This window comes from Pungitius pungitius, chromosome 12 (assembly GCF_949316345.1).
Source record: "Pungitius pungitius chromosome 12, fPunPun2.1, whole genome shotgun sequence".
Classification (NCBI taxonomy): domain Eukaryota; kingdom Metazoa; phylum Chordata; class Actinopteri; order Perciformes; family Gasterosteidae; genus Pungitius; species Pungitius pungitius.
In genome coordinates, this window is record NC_084911.1 from 10,558,144 (window position 1) to 10,576,751 (window position 18,608).

Below are 18,608 nucleotides of genomic sequence, written 5' to 3' on the forward strand. Positions count from 1 at the left end.
CATATTCCATGCACGTTGTAATGGACACTAATATATCATAGATATCATTAAACAAAATAAGTCTATATATCTATAGATATATATACATATGAAAAATAAATCAAGAAATATAAATACATGGTACAGAAGTCCACATACATACTCATGTATTGTGACGGAAGTCAAAATAGATTCCACAAAATATGGAACCAAAGAGCTTATTTGATTCTGGTAAATAAACTGATGCTTCGCCGTGCATTATCGTCGGCTCACGTGTTCCTGACAGATGTTACAAAGTGTTGGGACGACCCACGAAAAAACATAAGGCAGACGTACCAGAAATATTAAAAAATACCCTTAAATTAATAGTATTAGTGTAAAGAAGATTTGAGAGAAAATATAAAATGCTGTTTTAGTAAAAGGTTTCAAGAGGATTGTTAGAGGGTATATACTTGTGACTACTGCCTTTTTCAGACAGAGCGCCAAAAAACTGACAAAGCTTCATAACATTTTAGAACGCTTTGAGGATCCGTAAGGAAATCCTGAATGGAAAGAGCTGCCAATAAAGAATCAGTGACACGGTGAAGCTACGATTAGTGACTCTCTGAGATCTACAGAGCAATAAGACACAAAAGAAAAGAAAAATAAACATCTCAAACAGGCAACGACATTTCCAACGTTACAGATGTTGAGTTCACTGGAGCTTAAAATAATCAGAAAACACAACACGGCTTCCAGCGAGTGTGAAACCTGAACAGACTCTACTGAACGGCAGAGAAATCTCTCAGTAAATCACAGGTCTTCTTGTGGATGACCTCCCGGAGCTTCCTTATTCGACGAACGCTGGAGGGTCCCACGAAGCTGTCTGGCTGCAGGACGGCCATCCCGTTCTGGACATCCCCCATGATGATGAGCTGCCCGTCGGTGGTGGTGATGTTGGGGCAGGGGCAGTTCCAGTCCATGTTCAGGAGAGTCACCTCCAAAGGCTCTTTGCCAAAGAACCTCAGGCCCATCTTCTCGTCCCTCAGGATCTCCTCCACCGTCACCAGCGCGTGGCCCGACTCCTGCTCCTCCGTCAGCTCGGTCACGCGGCCCAGGATCACAAAGTCGCTCCTGCAATAGCTGCTGACCATCTTGGCCCGGGGTTTGCACGCCTTGCACTTGCGGTTCTTGGGATACGGGCACATCTCTTCGCAGGCCTCCCGGGACTCGAAGCGGTTCTCGTTGCCACCGCAGCCTCCGTACACGAAGGACTGGCACTTTTTCAGGCTGTTGCTGTAAGCCCAGCGAGGCTCGTAGGCCTTGCAGGGCCCCTGAAGACTCGGGAGGCTGCACGGCGCCGCCAGCTCTCCGCCGCACGACAGCATGCAGGTTTCGTACGCGTCGAAGTGGTTGCGGTTCTTGTTGCACTGACTGTAGGTGAAGGTGAAGCAATTGTTCCTCTTTGGTTCGTAGTACCAGGTCATGCTCTCCTCCCCGCAGTCGTCCGTGTCCGGACTCTTCAGACACTCTTCGGCTGGAAACGGCAGGTTGGTGTCGTTTCCCTCCGCGCTCTTACCTTTCGCCTCCCTCCCGATCACCACCAGGGGAAAGTGGGACGCCGCGCTCCCCCCGACATTTTTGGCCGTGCAGGTGTAAATGCCGGCGTCCTGAAGTTGCGCGTTGTATATGACGAGCTGGCCCACGTTGGTGACCACGACGTTCCCTTCGACGTGATTAGGCCTCATGACGGTGTTCTCCTTGCCCTTCAGTTGTTTCTCCCATGTGACCTGCGGGCGCGGCTTTCCAGACACGTCGCACAGGAAGCTGGCCGTCTCGCCCACGAAGACTGCCTGTTGGGTGAGGCCGCTGTGAATGGCGGGCAGCTGGATGTCAGCGGGGAGGGTGGTCTGGAGGGCGGTGGTGGGGCGTAAGGTGGTCTCTGCTGGGACGGGACTGGTGTTTGGCCAGGTCAGATGGTACCTGTAGTTGAGTTCAATAAGAAAGGGAATGAATGAAAGCCAAGAGATGTCAAGAGTCTCTTCATACTATACTGATAGAACACACAGGGAGCAGGGAACGCGTTTAAGTGGCTCTGCTACTGCCAGAAAACAGTTCCATTCCGAGGACTAAAACGGGACAACTTTACCTCACCACACCAAAAAAAACAAAGATAGATATCTAAAATACTTAACATGTTACCTGCAGGTGACCTCAGAGATAGAGATACCCTTGGAACAGGCCTCTGCATCCATGTAGCACTTGTTATAGTATGTCATGCCGTCTGACGCACACGTGAAGTGGGGTTCTCTCTCGCAGCGGTCCCGACACTTACAAACGGGCTGGCCGTCCCAGATGTCGCACTCGGACCCTTGCTGAGAGCACATGAACTTGTCGCAGGTGGCGCCCTGCGGCATTCCTATCGGGCCCTTGTTGCCCTTGACGTCTATGTAGCGTGATGCCACGCAGCTCTTGTTACCACACACGTTACGGCAGCACTTCTCAAATGTCTCACAGTCCTAAAGGTAGATAAAGAAAAGATGAATCAAAAACTTTTTTTTTACAATACATTATTAGTTCAAATCCTGCATTAAACGGTTGTAATCTAAATGATGTCAGTGTGCAGAGTTTTGACCAATATTTGGATAACTTGACACAGCATGACTTAACTGTTGAAAGAGATGCAATCTGTTAAAAATATAACACGTGTATCACTAAGATTATTTTTGATTTTATGGTTTCACTAACCCCCATGAAGCAGCTCCTGCTCAATACAAAGGAAAAAGGGGGGATTTGTCCGGACATTTGGTACTCGCTCATCTAGCTGTTTGACATTTACAGGGTTTCTCCCGACACGATCTCCTCGTCCCCTAAAACTTCTATGCACACCCCGCGCACTGATGCTCTATTGTTAACAGCGCATCGCACTTCGGTTTCGGGTCACACTCACCTGGTCGGATTCACACTCGCGCATGCAGGTGCTCATAGCATCCACCCACAGGTTGGGGTTCAGGTCATTCGGGCACAGCCCCGCGTGAGAGTACACCACTTTGGCCACGGACATGGGCATCGGCATCGCTCTCACGCGGCTGCCCCCCGAGTAAATGAGAATAGTATAAGAGGGTCCCAGGAGAAACCAAATCCATCGGGGAAACAGCATCCACCACATGCCCGACGCGTAACACAGCGGACGGTTAACACACAAAAAAACAAACAACAAAAAAAACTTTCTTCAACACGACTTGAAAAGTAGCGGAGAACAACCCGCCCACCTGTGTGTAAAGTCCCCGTCAAAGGGTCGCGTTGTTCGTATCTAACCGCCGGGATCCGACGCTGCGTGCGGGGAGCGTGCGCCACCGGGCTCGACGTGGAGAGCTCTCCGGGTTGGAGCCGCGCGGCGCTTAACAGCAGCGCGAGAGCAGTGCTGCGGTGCGCAAACCCACCGAGGATCTAACTACATGAATTACAGTAACGTGTCACGTCGGAAGCGGATCCCAGCTGAGTTACAGTTATGATCAACTTAATTAAAGAGAGGGGGAGGGGGTGGTATGCGCTGTTTGAGAAACGACTGAGGGGGGGGGGGGGGGGGGGGGGAACACCTGTGCGTAAGTCGCAGGCTATCTTAACCCTTAGCTTGCAAAGGAGAAGGAGATAAGTAGAAATAACTCTAAAGAGTAGGACGGTTACAACCTGAAACTAACATTTAACACTTCCCACGTTTAAATATTTTGAAATATGTGAAATTGTTCAATTTTAGCAGATTGTTTTTATTGTGCATTTCAAAAAAGGATATGCTTTAAATATGTTTGCTATAAATTATCTGCCATGACTTCTGCACCAAGTCAAAGCAACTTTGCGTAACAATACTGTGCAGAAATACTTATTTTTAGCACCTCTTATTGTGAAATCCCTCCCGTCCAAATGGACCAAACGTCAGTGTCCAGAAGATGGCACCAAATGCAGTGTCTTCGTTATTTGTAGATCCCATTTTGGTTTCACTGAGCTCAAAGTGTTTTTTTTGGTCTCCATCCAAGTTTTTCTCTCAAAGTTTCCGTACCTGACCAACAAAACACTTATTTGCTGGTAAGTGATGACAATGATACTGGGTGCCATACAAGCCCCATCTGTGAATGGGCCGGTAATATCTGCCATATCTGAGCTGCTTGTTGCATCCAACCTTCCAAATCGTACTATTCCTTCACATAACACTTTTAGTTTCTGCCATACTGGCTACATAATCCTGATGATCCCAACATGGTTTAACTTGAACCGAATATCAAAGCATTCTGGTGGACTCACACATACACACAAACACATCAAGTACACAATGACTAAAGGTAAAGAATGAATGAGAAGATCTAACGGATGATAACATTGATCACTTACAGAAAAAAAAGATTGCACAAATGATATAGTACCCATTGCGCGCACACACACACACACACACACAGTCAAGCTGTGTTTTCATGTTTGCCCAGCCACTCACCCCTGACCTTTGACCCTGGAGATCCTGCATTCCCAGCGAAAGGGCTACAGGGTGTGTCACACGGTGAATGATGGAGTCCACGAGGGGCGCTCAGGCCATCTATCTGCCTCCACCCTGTTCACACCTTGACTTTGACCTTCCGGGTGCTGGCTGGCTGGCTGGAGCCTTTCATCGGACAGATGAGCACATGTCCTCTATTCCTTCATCCATTTGCTGTGGGCCTGTGCCGAGATGCCTGACTGACACACTGCATTCATAAGATGACCTTCGGCATTCCACGTTTCTTTCTTTCAAATCACTTTGAAATCACACAGCGTTAATCGCTTACAGGCTCCCTCTGTGTTCTTGGGTATTTACAGGACATATATAAACTAGTGTAAACCCGACCTCAGCATTAATCCCTCGGTGGCTTTACTCATTCGTTCATGCTAAACCTGTGAGGAGAGTCTCGCCCCTGAACAAAGGAGGGAGACACGTCCAGCCACAGCAGGGCCGTGAGCCGCTTCCACCGCGCCAGGATAGACGCTCCGCCGATGGACGGACACGCAGGCATACGATTGCCAGACACATCTTTGTCTGTGTATTTACGTTGCACGTGTCCCTTTCTAAAAGGCGCCATTCGGCCCAGATTGTGCAATATCTGTTCCCTCCAGACTGCAGCGTCTGAACATCTGCTCGCCGCGTGAACTCCATCGTATTCATTTCACCGAGAGCTGTTTAGGATCGCAAGTGTGTACGTACGACCGTTACTGTTTATGTTCTTTAAATTAGAAAGGGAACATAACAAAATGTTTTGAGTTCAAAACAGAATGTACAACAATGGCTCGGACAAATGCAGGTCAAAAGTGAAAAGCCACAGCTGGACAGTACATTACTGAACTTTGGGACATGGAGCATGTCCATAAGGACCTTTTATGTGATAATAATAGCATGTTAGATTAATGTTGAACTGTTTTTTGTTTGTTTGTTTTTTTACAATTGAGCTATTCCTGTTAAATCAGGTGTTCAAGAATGAAATTGTTAATGTAACAATGGCTACTTTTAAGTGGACCCAGTTATAAAAGTAAAGATAATTTTTTCCACTACCTGCAGATCTAAATATATATTCTTATTTAATAAAGAGATTAGTAGCGCCGATTTGACTAAAAATAAGGGAGCAATTTCTTTACTCACAAATAAACACGTAAGCGCTCAGTACTGGCCCACTATAGCTTCTAGTTTTTTGGAGAAACATGAAAATGGACCAATATTTAAAGCATTTATGTTTTCAAATACCTTTATATTCAATTAAATTCAAAGAAAAGGTAATGCTATCCTGTTATTATGAACTGACAAAACCCAGACGCCCTCTACTGGCTGATAGTTGAAACAAACATTTCAATAAAACACACACACACACACACACACACACACACACACACACACACACACTTTAGAAGAGCAGGGACAAAGAGGGAAGTAGTTCACCATGCTTTATCAAAGAACATATCTCCATAAATATCCAACACAACTTAAAACAGTGAAGATCATTTCTACAAGTGCACAGGACGCACTGTATATAAAAATATCAGACTCTGAATGCATAGGTTAAGTCAAACTGTATTCTGCATTTTTCTAGAACAATTAGCAACTCAACAAATACAATGTTAGTTACCTCCTTTCCACAAAATCAAAAGAGATCCTATAGAAACCTATTTGGAACATGGCGCCCCCCCCCCCTCCCCCCCTTCCCCAGGACGCCATGGGACCCGGGCGATGCTCCGCCCAGACAGCGCCAAACTCTTGCCTTAACAAGGGGCACAACTTCCCGTAATCAAGCATTTAGCATTGTTGGGACAGAAAATAAGCACTCTTGGTCGTCCTTTCTTCACACAGCAAACTTTCTTGAACCCCCACCCCCCTCCTCCCACCAACCACACATTGCACTTTGCTTCAACCACAGGGACTTTGATCCCGTTGAACTCCTTCTTGCACTAAGTTAAGACTTTTTGACACAAACAAAAACAGGCCTAACCGGTTAAAAAGAATGATCATAAAACATAGATATGTAGTAAGAGCCTCAGTAGGTGGGGGGCCTTTTTGATTGTAGATGTGAAGTGAAAGGGGGCCGCCTACTGCACTGCTTAAAATAAAGTCCCAGCATTGAGAATGTAAGAAGGAATAAAGTGTTGCTGAAAGCAGCATGACCCCTGCCTTTCAGTACAGTGCAACAAGGCTTTTCAGTGTGCTCCTCTGGTCAGGTCTCCGGTGAAGTCAGACAACAAAACGTATTAAGCTTATAACTGATTAAGCAACTGAAAAGAACAAATGGCTTAAATAAAAGAAAAAAAACTTTTTGAATACTAGACTGGCCTTGATAACCAAAAGGAGGCCATGTATGGCTATTTAGTCACGGCCGAATTTTAAATATAGGTTACACACGGTTAGAAAATAACGGTTAGAAATGATCAGCCTTTAGAGTTTAGAATAGTGCTGGATGAAGAAGAAAGCGCCACACGGCCTTACGCTCTCCGCTATCTAAATCTAACGCTGCGCATTGGCCTCTGAAGCGGTTTGTATCTTTGCTGGCTAGATTAGTTTTTGGTTTTGAGTCTAATCACAGTTTAACAGAACGGCAGCAACTGAAAACAACGCGTGCGATACACCGCCTTTGAGCGGTCTCGCTTCGTTAGTAGGCAAACATTTAAAGTAAAGTTGACAGCTTAAGTTTTGAGCTGAATTAAGCCTGCAAACAGAAATGGAAGCAAAAAATAAAGAAATGCACTTTTATCCCGACGATATATACGTTTCTGTCCAAGATAAAAAGACACAAAAGTTCAAAACAAAACTGATTATCCGTTTTACAGAGTGTCTGACTGAACAATTTAATTATCAGGGGGGATCCAAGACTCAAATGTGGATGGAGATTAAAGCAGAGCACGTGTAGAGGAGCACTATATGTCCAAAGATACCGTCACCTCACCTGGTGAGAGGCTACCTCCACCGTACACTATTCCCTCCGCAGGAAAGACACTGAGGTTTATGCCTACAGCATGTATGAAAGAGTGGATGCCGGCTAGAACCTCTAAGAACACTCTGCTAAAAGCTCCAGTCGATGTGTCGAGTTCCTGTTGTGATCCAGGTCTTTCCACTTTGTAACCACAGTCCGTACATGTGACCAAAAAAGGCTCTCACAGAATCCCATTCAAGTCTGGTGCGTAAGGGAAGACAAGCCGGTGCCTCCCTCTGTTGTCCCACTGGAGCCTTGGCACAAAAGTGCAGTGGGGAGGAGAGGAAGAAATACAAGAGAGGAGCAAAGGGGGGCCCAAATACTTTTGCACATAATCAAGGACACCATGCATCAGTAATCGCCTACAACCGGCCGGGTACACTAAAGCAGCAGGAGGCGCCCGAGGAGGGCAATAGCTACAGAACTTGGGGAAGAAAAAAATAAAAAATCCCAGTAAGGAAATTGGCGAAAACACCAGAGCAGGACTAAGCCGATCCAGGGCTGGGAGGGCAGCTACAGAGGCCCATCACAAGTGGGGGCACCTGGGGCTCTGCGGCAGCTCTAGTAGGTGAGGCGGGAGGCCTTCATGTTGTAGCAGGGTCTGTCCGTTAGGCCCCCGGTGCCGGAGAAAAGGGACAAGCCCTCGGATTTCTCCAACACGACCTCGAGCTCCTGAAAGTCCTGCAGCCGAGCGACGTCCTTGTCCTGGACAGGAAGAGACAGGGACGTTTAGACCAATTCAACTACCCCGAAGTAACGGTATAAAAAGCCCATTTCCAAACATGTCAGTTGTCTTTTGGGTCATATATATGAAGGCGTTTCAATTGTAAGCGAGCACTTTATTATTATATTTCTGGATTTCTTAAAATAAAAGCCCAATGTTACAAAAAGCCCACATGGTTTGCTGCCATACTGTATCCTCCGTCAGCCCACCTTTCTCAACATGGTGTTGGGCAGCTTGCGGATCTTCTCCACGTGCTCTGTGCTGATGTCCAACTCCCGGCAACACACCCTCAGAAGGGAGCGATAGGTGAGCTCCTGGCGGTCCAGCTCCACTTCGATGAAGTCGTTCTCCCGCGCGTTGGGGTTCTGGATGCGCACCTTCAGCACCAGCTCTGGTGAAAAAGGAACAGAGTAATACCTCTTATTTAACACAGATAGTTTATGCTGAGATAGTTTAGTTATCATAAAGAGAGAGAGACCGAGAGATGGAAACAGCCATTAAATCCCTTTTCTGGTTTGACAAGTAGGCTGCCAACACACAAACACACATATGTCCGCTAGTTGCCTGGCAATAACAAAAACAGCTCCAGAAAGCCAGGAAGTCAGAGCGCAAAAACTAAATCAACCCAACTTGACGTTTTCACCGCTCTGCTCGTGAACATCATGTAATGCGCTGAGTGGCATAGTGCCAGGCTGTTTCCTCAAGCTTTAAGTACTCAGCAAAGCACTTAATCTGGCTCTGCATGTGTGGAAATATTACAATACACATGGTCACACACACACACACACACACCTTGCACGTTGACAGGGAAGGTGCTGGTGAAGAAGAAAGGCTGGAAGGCCGCCACAGGCCCGCCGGCCTGGCCGTAGTTCAGCTGCTGGGGGAGAGACTGCTGCCGGCTCATAGTTGGGTTAGCGCTGGCCCCCGGGGCCTGGACCTGACTCCCGCTGCTGCTGGCCACGCTGGGGCTGGGCGAGGCCAACGGAGGCGAGCACACGGTCCCGTTGTGGGCCCCTGCGGGCGCGTAGTCGCCGCGGTTGCCGGCGAGGTCCATGGGCACCGCGCAGTTTGCGGCTGCGTTTTGGTGCGACGAGGCCGGGCTGTGCGACGTGCCGTTCTGCTCAGTCACAGGGATGAAGTCCCCATGGGCCTGGCTGTGGGTGGGGGCGCCCGGGGGAGGCGAGAGGCCGTCAGAGAAGCGGCTCTGGGGTTTGGGAAGCTTGTGAGACGGGGACAGGGAGGGGGAATCGCTCGGCGTGTCTTCCGCGTCTTCTCCAGAACTGTTCTGTGCGAGGTGCCGCGCCAGGAGGATCTCGGACTTATCCATCTTGGAGTACATGAAGGCTGGGTTGGACAGGTAGTTGGGGATGATTGGCAACTCAGGCTCCTTGACTTCAGGCACATCCTCCACTTCGACTGCAAAAGAAGATGATTATTTCACATTTTAAGTATCTAGACGACATTACATTTAATGCAAGTAAGAACAAATTACTTGTAAAATGTATATGATGCGACTAAAACAAGTGGGTAAGAAATCTTCATCTTCGTACCTCCCAGAAGCCGCTTGATCTCTGGTTTGGATGTAAGTTGCGAGGCCAACTCATCCTTAGCTGTGAGGATCTCTTGGTCCGCTCCATAACTGAGTAGGTAGGACACGATGTGCTTATGGTTCCTCTTGCATGCCCAGTGCAGGCATGTCCTTGAGAGATTATTGGAGAGGGGACACAGTTAAGTGAGTGGAAACATCCCTACGCTAATGAAATTAAATCAAATGCATTCAATAGTACTTTATTAAAGTTCCACCCATCATTACAGAAGTTGGGTATTGAGACAGGAAGCCAGGAGGCAAACAGAAAAAAAATGTATCTACCTACTGACAGCAATGTATTTAGTTTGCACCTAATGTCTGTACAGAAGTTGCTTCATTTGTTTATATTGTTTCATTTAATCCAATAAATCTATGGCAATAAGCTTGGCAGGTTCATGACTGTAGTATTAACTCACTCTTTAAACTTCACAGTGACTGATATTTTAATGGTACAAGCAGGTACTAGAAAACAAGAGCATGTTTTTACAGATTAACCGGAGCATTTAAGAAGTGGCATGTCTATCTAACGAAACCTTGCCTCACACCGATAAGATGTAATCCCTCGTAACAAGGCACTTTGCTCCACTGAACCGTTCTATAAGCTTCAAAAAACGAATATTAACCTAAATACGTGCGTCAAAACGACACTTGTCATCTTGCGTTTGTCGTGGAGAAGACACCATTCATTCTTCCAAAACACTCACCAGCCATTTATTTCGTTCTGGGAATTAACGTTTACTCCACTCTCCACCAATGTCCGCACTTCGTCGATGTCCCCGATGGCAGACGCCTCTCTCAGCCGCTCCTGTAGTTCTTTATCCAACGAAGTGGTGGACATTTTGATACAGGCAACTAGCGCTAAGAGACCATAAGATACACAAACGCCTACCGGAAAAAGTTGTCAACTGCAAGCGCCCAACAATGTTACTTAATGACGGCACATGCGGCCACTAAAAAATACACTTGCCAGCTTAGCTACCCGGCTAACATTAGCTACAGGCTAGCTTGACGATGTGCTAGCTTGTGGCGGCTAATCGCTCCGGCTAATGAAACTTCGAGTGGAATCTTTGGCGTTTACACGGCAGGGTCCGTCCTCGCCGTTTATCTATGTTGTTAGATAACGTTATAGCTAGTAAAGTGCCACTGCCAAAACTCTGGGCACTCATTCAGTGTATCACTGGTATCGGAGCTCCGTCATCGGGCTGCCGATACCATCAGCGCCTCATCGGGGGACATTTTTAGCTGTAACAACAGCGGGCACAAATGTTTGTTCCACTCTGAATACATTTACGGATAAGTTTGGTTGGACACTTAACTTTTCATGTAAAAGAAAATATTTGACACTATTCTGTCACCACTTGTTGTCGCTAAATAAATTAACCTAAACAAATAAAAGGTGGAACCACTGTTAGTAGCACGTGTTGTCGGTAACCACGCAACCAGCGGGTAATAACCACATGTTTCCCTCCAGACCACATACTATACTTCCTTCTGAATTTAATGAACGTACGTAAAACACACGGGAGATAATAACTGTATTTATATTGACCACAATGTGGAGTTGTGCACCCTTCAATAAGCCCCACTTGAGAGAAAACATGCAGACAGGATGAAAAAGATTACTAATAATTATTTTAGTCTTTCAGCTCATATTAAAGCAATCACCGGACGTCGGAATGTGTTGCTACCATAGATCTCCAAAAACAGGCATGCACTGGTAAAACTGTAAAACAGTTCATTAATTACAACACAGCAATACTATTATAATACCACCAGAGAGCAGTCTATACAGTATAATAATATATAGAATAGACGAAACACTCAAACTTTGTATATCATTAAATAACTGTAATGTCTGTATTCAAGCTCACTGAACAATATGGATGTTTAGTTAGTAACTATCGATCAATAAATTACTTAAACATCTTATATGTGAGTATTTCAGTTTGGTGAGTTGATTCAGATTGTATAGTAAAACATGGGCGTATGAATATATGTTGTATGCATTTTTATGTGTTCTTACGGATAAATGTAAGTGTATATCTCCGGAGCAAAGTATAACGTCAATGCAGCAATTATTTGACACTAAACGCAAAAAAACCGAAGAAGAAGAAGTAGAACGGAGATGACGTCATTCGTATTAAACGGTTCTTGGGTAGAGTCATAAACGGGCGGCGTTGTTATAGCATCTGCCATTTTGATTAGAAGTACTTCCTTAAATATCATAGTGATTTAGATTAAGACTACAGTCTTGTGGGCAAAATGCTTTCAGCAGCCCAGTTACTCGATGAGCTGATGGGCCGTGATCGAAATCTGGCCCCGGATGAGAAGCGATGCAACGTGCGATGGGACGACGAGACTGTAAGTTAGCATTCTAGCTAACATTAGCCCAGCCTATTCCATAAGCTAAAGTTAAAACATGCCTGGCTTAGCTAAGATGCATTTAAACATAGCGAATATGTTGTGGGAGCTAGTTAAATGAATACCTTCGTAAAATATTTAGATCTTATTGCGAACGCACGAAAACGCTATCAGTTTTATCTAAGCACGCTGCATGATAATTAGCACTAGCTTTAGCCAATGCTAACGCTAGTTCATTGGCTTACAATGCGGCTTGAGACGTTGTGGATTACTGAGGGTCATTATGTTAGCTTTGAGGGATAGTTAATCTTTAACCAACCAAATTCGATCCCGCTTCTGTTATCGTAGCTTAATGATAACATGAGCCATAAGTAACAATTCATTGGTGTTCAATCAGTTTCACGTGAAGTGGTGACTTTAGAGGCTGCTCTGCCCAGAAATGCTTTAGCTTTTAACTCTAGTTAACGCTACACCAGAGAGACCACAAGATTAATTATGTCTGTATTAACGTTGGTATTGTGTTGGCCTCTTCTCTCTTCAAGAAAGTATGTCGATACTATCTGTGTGGCTTCTGCCCAGCTGAGCTGTTCACCAACACCCGCTCAGACTTGGGTAAGTTAAGGTGCATGTGCGTTTGTGTGTGTGTGTGTGTGTGTGTGTGTGTGTGTGTGTGTGTGTGTGTGTGTGTGTGTGTGTGTGTGTATAATATAGAACGCAATACTTGCACCTACATGTCATTATGACCTGTTTAAATCTTTTCCAGGACCATGTGAGAAAATCCATGATGAAAATCTTCGAATAACGTAAGTTCCTGTTGTGCTTTCTATCATGGCTTGTGTGATAGTCTCCTGATATTTCCACTTAATAACCTGCTTCTGTTCCACCATTTCCAGGTATGAGAAAAGCTCTCGGTTCATGAAGGAGGGCTATGAGCGGGACTTCCTGCGCTATTTGCAGTCGCTCCTGGCCGAGGTGGAGCGGCGGATCCGCAGGGGGCATGCCAGGCTCGCCCTCTCCCAGGCCCAGCAGAATGCAGGGGTTTGTGCACTTTAAGTTATACATGTTTTGTTTTGAAAGTAACGTTTTGAACCCCCCCCTCTCCCCGAAGTTGTAAACTTAGGGAAAACACTGATATATTTCTTCCTTCAGGGTCCAGGTCCATCAGGAAAGAATGAAGAGAAGGGCCAGGTTCTAACAGAGAAGATTGAAGACCTGGTCTTACAGGTCTGTAAAGACTATGTTGAAATAAGTGCTGTAGATTTTAATGCATATTTAGTGCATATTAACCGTGGTGAATATCTGTTGTATAGCTTTCTCAAGTTGTCAAAGCTAGATTTACCAGCATGGATAATAACATCTCTTCGCTTTACAAAACCAAATTTGAAATTACATCAGCATTGGGTCCTCCAATCTATTTGATTGTTATGGTCCCTGCATTTGTTTTGGTGGGGGACTTATCTGTTTTGTTCTTGCTCAGATTGAGGAGCTGGGCTCGGAGGGCAGAGTGGAGGAGGCCCAGGGAATGATGAAGCTGGTGGAGCAGCTGAAGGAGGAGAGAGAGCTGCTTGGGTCCAACCCCTCGGTGAGTCAGAGAACTCCAGACCGCTCGATTCTGAAAGAATACCCTATCATCACAAACGTCTTCAGAATCCAACCTGAGCAAATAGGCCAGCAGCTGTGCTCCCAGGCTGAACTATGTTGCTTATTGGATTGCTTTGACATAATGTTCGTACCGTTTTGTTTATTCAGACCATCGAGAGCTTTGCGGCCCAGGAGAAACAGATGGAGGTGTGCGAGGTGTGTGGGGCCTTTCTCATTGTGGGTGACGCACAGTCTCGAGTGGATGACCACTTGATGGGCAAACAACACATGGGCTACGCCAAGATAAAGTCCACCGTGGAGGAGCTCAAGGTAACAGGATTAAATGTCACTAATATCACAAATGTAATGATCAACTGTCGCTAATACATTCTTGTTCTTTCAGGAGAAACTACGTCGTCGCTCAGAGGAACCGCAGGCTGAAAGCCCGGCTCTTAAGAAGGACAGAGAAGACCGTGAGCGTGAACGAGAAGAGAGGGAGAAGAAGCGCAAGGAGGAGGAAGAGAAGGAGAAGGAACGGGAGAAGGAGCGCGAAAAGGAGAAGGAACGGGAGAAGGAGCGCGAACGGGAGAGGGACAGAGAGCGAGACCGGGAGAGGGACCGGGACAGAGACCGGGAGAGGGACCGGAGGGCCCGCCGAAGCAACTCCAACAGCCGCCATTCTAGCAGAGTGTCGGAAAGGAAAAGGAGCCGATCCAGAGATCGCAGGAGGTCCAGGAGCAGAGACAAAGAGAGGGAGAGGGAACGCAAACGCAGCAGGTATGCACGACTTCTCCTTATTGCTGTGGGCATTCTAACCGCAACAAGTGACCTTAGAAGGAGCACCTGTGTTTCTGCAATGGATGAAAGGAGGACTCTTTAAATCAATAACGCATAAAGTCAGGACTTGCCATTAAAAACGTGTGTTACAGCCTGTTGTTTTAGAACTTGACAGCATCTTTTTACTTGATTTGTACACTATGGCATTTTACTTTTGGAGCCTAGTTATTTGTTTTACAAACAGAATTAAGGTGCCTCTAGCTTGTTGCGCATTGTACTAATTTATGTTATGAATACAACAAAAAAAACATTTCTCTCAGTTTTTCCCTGAAACATTTTAAAGTGAAAAATGTCAAATAAACGTTTTTCTTTTCTAGTGGAGATGTTATTTAGGAAATATTTATCCTATAATGGTCTTTTCCCAAAAGCTTTTTTTACTCTTCACAAATGTTATCGACCTGCCTACCTGTTTGTTCTAGGAGCCGAGACAGGGAGAGGGAGAAGAGGCGCAGCCGCGAGCGCATTGAAAGAAAGCGCCGCTCCCGCAGTCGCGACCGTAAGAGGTCACGCACCCCAGAGCGCAAATCTCACCGCCATCGCAGCCGCAGTCGGGACCGGGAGGAGAAGAGAGACCGGGACAGGGAGCGGTCATCGAAAGACAAAGGTGATTTCAAATAAACGGCACAGGAAAGAAGAATAAAAAAGATTCCCCCTTTGATGGATGTGGGCATAAACATTCGATGATTTCCCAGACCGTAAGGGGACAGAGGAGAGGAGCAGCTCCAAGAAAGACAAGCACTCTGACAGCGATGCGGCGGCCATCAAGGCTTCGCCGGGAGCGGAAGTGGTGGAGAAAGGGGCGGGTGCCCCCGCCTCCCCTCGGCTTAACGGCCAGCAAGAGCTCCACCATTCTGAAGGTGACACTCAGTCCAATTAAAACTGATCTGATAGGACCTCAGATCAGGCTCAGGTAAGTGCGTCCTCACCCTCACTCCCCCCTGGCTCTCAACCCAACCCCTCCCACGCTCCCCATATCCCTTCCCCTCCCCCCACCCTGTTTACCTTCAGTTCAATGCCTATGCTTTTGTCTTATGTACTATGTGCATATATCTTTATCCTGTTTGTGATTAGTGCATCATAACTATGCACTGAAGATGAAGGACTAGGCCCGATGATTGAGAAGAAGGTAGAAAGCTATCACACCAATCCCAGAGTGAAAGGCCAGTGTAGCCCTGAGCGAACGTGCCCGGAGGTACCCTCGTTTTGTATCGGTCTTTGATACATGTAGCTGTATGTCTCTGTGGACAGAATGGCAGAAAGAGAATATTACCAGTCCAATCCGCTTTCTGCCTGTATTGACCTGTTTGCTGTTATTTTTAAGTAGGAACATGTAGTTTTGATTTACTGTTTTACACTCTATCGAAGAAGATTCAGCCCCTGTGTGTTTACGTGTTGATATGTACACATATCCATGTCTGTAGACATGGTCTGTCATGGTCTGCTCACATGTAAACATACAGACGGCCCCTCAGCTCCAGTAAAAGGACGGAAAAAACAAGCCATTTTGCCGTAATCATAACTCGAATGCCATGGATTTGTTGTCCAGCTTACTGTGCCTGATGATGCCATGCAGTGTGTGTTTTTGGGGGGGTTGGAGGGTGGTGGGTTGTTATAGCAACAAGGGCCTTACGTAACTAACTAACTGGAGGGTAGGGTTTATCAAATGAATTGCAGCTGACTTCCATACCTCACACAGCGTTGGTGTTGTGAGCGAGACCACATGAGAAAAGGGCAAATTAAAAATCATGGATACTCTGACTGTCAAACTGTGCAGGTACTCACCCCAGGTACTCCTTTCTCTACCCACATCCATTTCTGAATGCTGTTGCCTGTCAGAAAAAACACTGTACTTCTCCACAACATTTAGTTGGAACTTTGAATGTTTATGTCTTTTATTCTGGTTTGTTGTTTTTAGATTCGCTAGCTTTCGGGGAAAAGTTTTATTACTTATTATTATTATTATTATTATTGTCAGACATTTTAAAACTGCTTCGATGAAGACGGCCTGTTTGATATTTCTATGCGAAATGCTAAAGTTGTCACCTAAGTGTAGTGTTAAGGACTTATGTTTTGCAAGGGTATTTTTAATGTTTAATCTGCCTATAATATGTCCAGTGCACTTTAGCATTGGCATAAGGAGCCTCAAACAGGTTTGTCACAGTTGATAAAACATTCGGCTCTAAGTTGGTGACCAGAACGGATTTTTAATGCAGATAGAGAAACCCGTTGATGATCTTAACTCTCCTCTGTGGCTAAAGTGAGGGACACATATCACACATTTTTTTTTCTTCGTGTTGCTCCAGCAGCAGCATCAGTTGCTCGTAGCTACGTACTAAGCACTTGTTGTGGGACCTTTACTGACATTGCGTTTTGTGAACATTCTTTGCTCGACAGGGGAAGCTGGGATATCTGGCGGAGGAAGAAGTGGAAGAGCGCAGCCGCCCTCGTCCTGATTCTGACACTTCGCTGCTTAAAAACAAGGTGAACCACAGATGTGTAGTGGCTTATTTAAAAAAAAAAAAAAAAAAAAAACATGAGCATACATGTAAATTGAGGAGAGAGGGAGGGAAATTAATTGATGCTCCATCAGCATGGAGGAGGGTAGTTGTGGTTCATCTGATGTATTACTTGGTCTAGATGTCAACCAGGTGTCACTTTGAATACCAAACTTAGAGACGTTCATTTTGGGTTTTTGTGTTATTTTGAAAATCTTTACACATCCTCCTTGTTTCTTGACATTTAGTGCAAACAAAATAATACTAATAATAAAAATAAAGAAATCAATGCTTGTGTTTTGGTTTGTCAGGTGCCACTTCGCTCCCTGACCCTTTTAAGTCGGTTGAAAGCGTCTGTACGATGGTAGTCTCTTTTCTCCTCACTCAGAGCTCACATTGATTGCTCTTCTTCCTTCACTGTAAAATATACTGATTTCATTTTGATCAAAAGATTTCAAAGAATGGAGATTCGTTGAATTTTGCTCTGCTTTTAATGTCCATGTTGTCTCGATGAATAAAAAGTCAATATTTGTCAACCCTGCCTTGTGTGTTGCCTACTGGAACAAATGTCAGTGCATGATTTAACTAATGTATGGCAGTTAATCCTCAACTTTAACCACAGATAAAAGATCCTGTCCTCTTGTACAGTCTTCTCAGGCCATTACAAGTGTCGATGAAGAAAGATGGATGCCATTGATCACACAGTGGATTGTCTCGTACATGATGTTCAGCTCTCGACCCCTCGATATGTTTCTTTTCCATTTAGTTCAGCCCTTAAGCCCCGCCCCCCCACTTCCCGGGCCTCGTGCTGCTCCTCAGTCACTGACCTTTCCCAACCGGGCGCCTGTTGAGAAAGCAGGAGGACTTGGTGAGAATTCTTTATCTGAGTGTTCCTAATGGCTCCTGTTAATCACAACCCTAATCATGCAGAGTCACCACTGACTGAAATAGGCTTCATAAATGAGCATTTCAGATGTCCAGATGGTCTGACATCGTTATTCAATCTCCCAAATATCTAATAGTCAACTCGAGCAACCACAAGATGTGTTGTAAACTCTGCTTCACTGTGGCAACAGTTGACAGATGGCGTTTAATTGGCCAGATAACCATCCTTATTTCCAAAGTTTCTTTTCCGGTTATATTGAGTTTGAGATTATAATTAGATGATTTCAGCTCACTTCACTCTGCTGAAAAGTCTTTCTGTCCTTTGGCAACATTTTTGTTTTGCCCCATTATTTCCATTGCCAGTGGAGAAGTACCAGTTTAATAAAGTCTCGATAGAGTTCAATTAGTGTACATTGATGGCTTAGGGTGTTTTACTCCCCAAACTAATGATGCCTCAGTTCCACATGAGCGTCTGTGTGGTCGTGTAGCTGTTACTTCTCTGTCCCTCTCTTGTAACATGAAAAAATCAAAATTCTATCTTTTCCTGTCTCATAAGACCAAAGTGACAGGTGGGCTTAAGATGGTCTGTTGAAAGCGAGAGCTAAAATACAGAATAATAACCCACGGCGGGGAGGCCCTGGTCTGAGAGCCACACAGGTTGCAGTTTGTATAACTCAACACCAGGTGGCAGCATGCATCTAATT

The 18,608-nt window shown here is 45.5% G+C and overlaps 3 protein-coding genes across 4 annotated transcripts; 1 reads left to right on the top strand and 2 right to left on the bottom strand.

The window, feature by feature from the left end:
• Positions 1–3,498, bottom strand: LOC119221144 (WAP, Kazal, immunoglobulin, Kunitz and NTR domain-containing protein 2-like). Its single transcript, XM_037477612.2, has 3 exons — positions 2,909–3,498; positions 2,161–2,477; positions 1–1,941 (listed from the first exon to the last, which is right to left on the bottom strand). Exons 1-3 carry the CDS (start codon positions 3,125–3,127, stop codon positions 741–743), a joined length of 1,737 nt encoding a protein of 578 aa, XP_037333509.2. The 5' UTR covers positions 3,128–3,498; the 3' UTR covers positions 1–740.
• Positions 3,499–5,865: 2,367 nt separating this feature from the next.
• On the bottom strand, positions 5,866–11,003 carry ankrd40 (ankyrin repeat domain 40). The gene is made up of 5 exons (XM_037477110.2): positions 10,450–11,003; positions 9,708–9,856; positions 8,950–9,573; positions 8,367–8,548; positions 5,866–8,138 (listed from the first exon to the last, which is right to left on the bottom strand). The coding sequence occupies exons 1-5, from the start codon at positions 10,581–10,583 to the stop codon at positions 7,995–7,997; spliced, it is 1,233 nt and encodes a 410-aa protein (XP_037333007.1). The 5' UTR covers positions 10,584–11,003; the 3' UTR covers positions 5,866–7,994.
• Positions 11,004–11,859: 856 nt separating this feature from the next.
• On the top strand, positions 11,860–17,555 carry luc7l3 (LUC7-like 3 pre-mRNA splicing factor). 2 transcript variants are annotated; one of them, XM_037476426.2, is made up of 11 exons: positions 11,860–12,106; positions 12,649–12,718; positions 12,870–12,909; positions 13,000–13,144; positions 13,256–13,330; positions 13,584–13,688; positions 13,856–14,017; positions 14,091–14,464; positions 14,944–15,128; positions 15,217–15,434; positions 16,919–17,555. In XM_037476426.2, the coding sequence occupies exons 1-10, from the start codon at positions 12,008–12,010 to the stop codon at positions 15,399–15,401; spliced, it is 1,440 nt and encodes a 479-aa protein (XP_037332323.1). In that variant the 5' UTR covers positions 11,860–12,007; the 3' UTR covers positions 15,402–15,434; positions 16,919–17,555. The 2 variants fall into 2 exon arrangements, with proteins under 2 accessions (XP_037332323.1, XP_037332322.1); XM_037476425.2 differs by having other exon boundaries at positions 15,217–17,555.
• Positions 17,556–18,608: the final 1,053 nt, after the last annotated feature.

Bases quoted from the DNA above. Each gene is read 5' to 3' on its own strand.
- LOC119221144 (XM_037477612.2), bottom strand. From the start codon at position 3,127: ATGTGGTGGATGCTGTTTCCCCGATGGATTTGGTTTCTCCTGGGACCC. The intron at 2,478-2,908 runs GTGAGTGTGACC...ATCTACCTTTAG, and splicing joins GCGAGTGTGAATCCGACCAG to GACTGTGAGACATTTGAGAA. The intron at 1,942-2,160 runs GTAACATGTTAA...ACTCAACTACAG, and splicing joins ATCTCTGAGGTCACCTGCAG to GTACCATCTGACCTGGCCAA.
- ankrd40 (XM_037477110.2), bottom strand. From the start codon at position 10,583: ATGTCCACCACTTCGTTGGATAAAGAACTACAGGAGCGGCTGAGAGAG. The intron at 9,857-10,449 runs GTGAGTGTTTTG...TAATCTCTCAAG, and splicing joins CAGAACGAAATAAATGGCTG to GACATGCCTGCACTGGGCAT. The intron at 8,139-8,366 runs GTGGGCTGACGG...CTTCCTGTCCAG, and splicing joins CCAACACCATGTTGAGAAAG to GACAAGGACGTCGCTCGGCT.
- luc7l3 (XM_037476425.2), top strand. From the start codon at position 12,008: ATGCTTTCAGCAGCCCAGTTACTCGATGAGCTGATGGGCCGTGATCGA. The intron at 12,719-12,869 runs GTAAGTTAAGGT...AATCTTTTCCAG, and splicing joins CAACACCCGCTCAGACTTGG to GACCATGTGAGAAAATCCAT. The intron at 13,145-13,255 runs GTTTGTGCACTT...TTCTTCCTTCAG, and splicing joins AGGCCCAGCAGAATGCAGGG to GGTCCAGGTCCATCAGGAAA.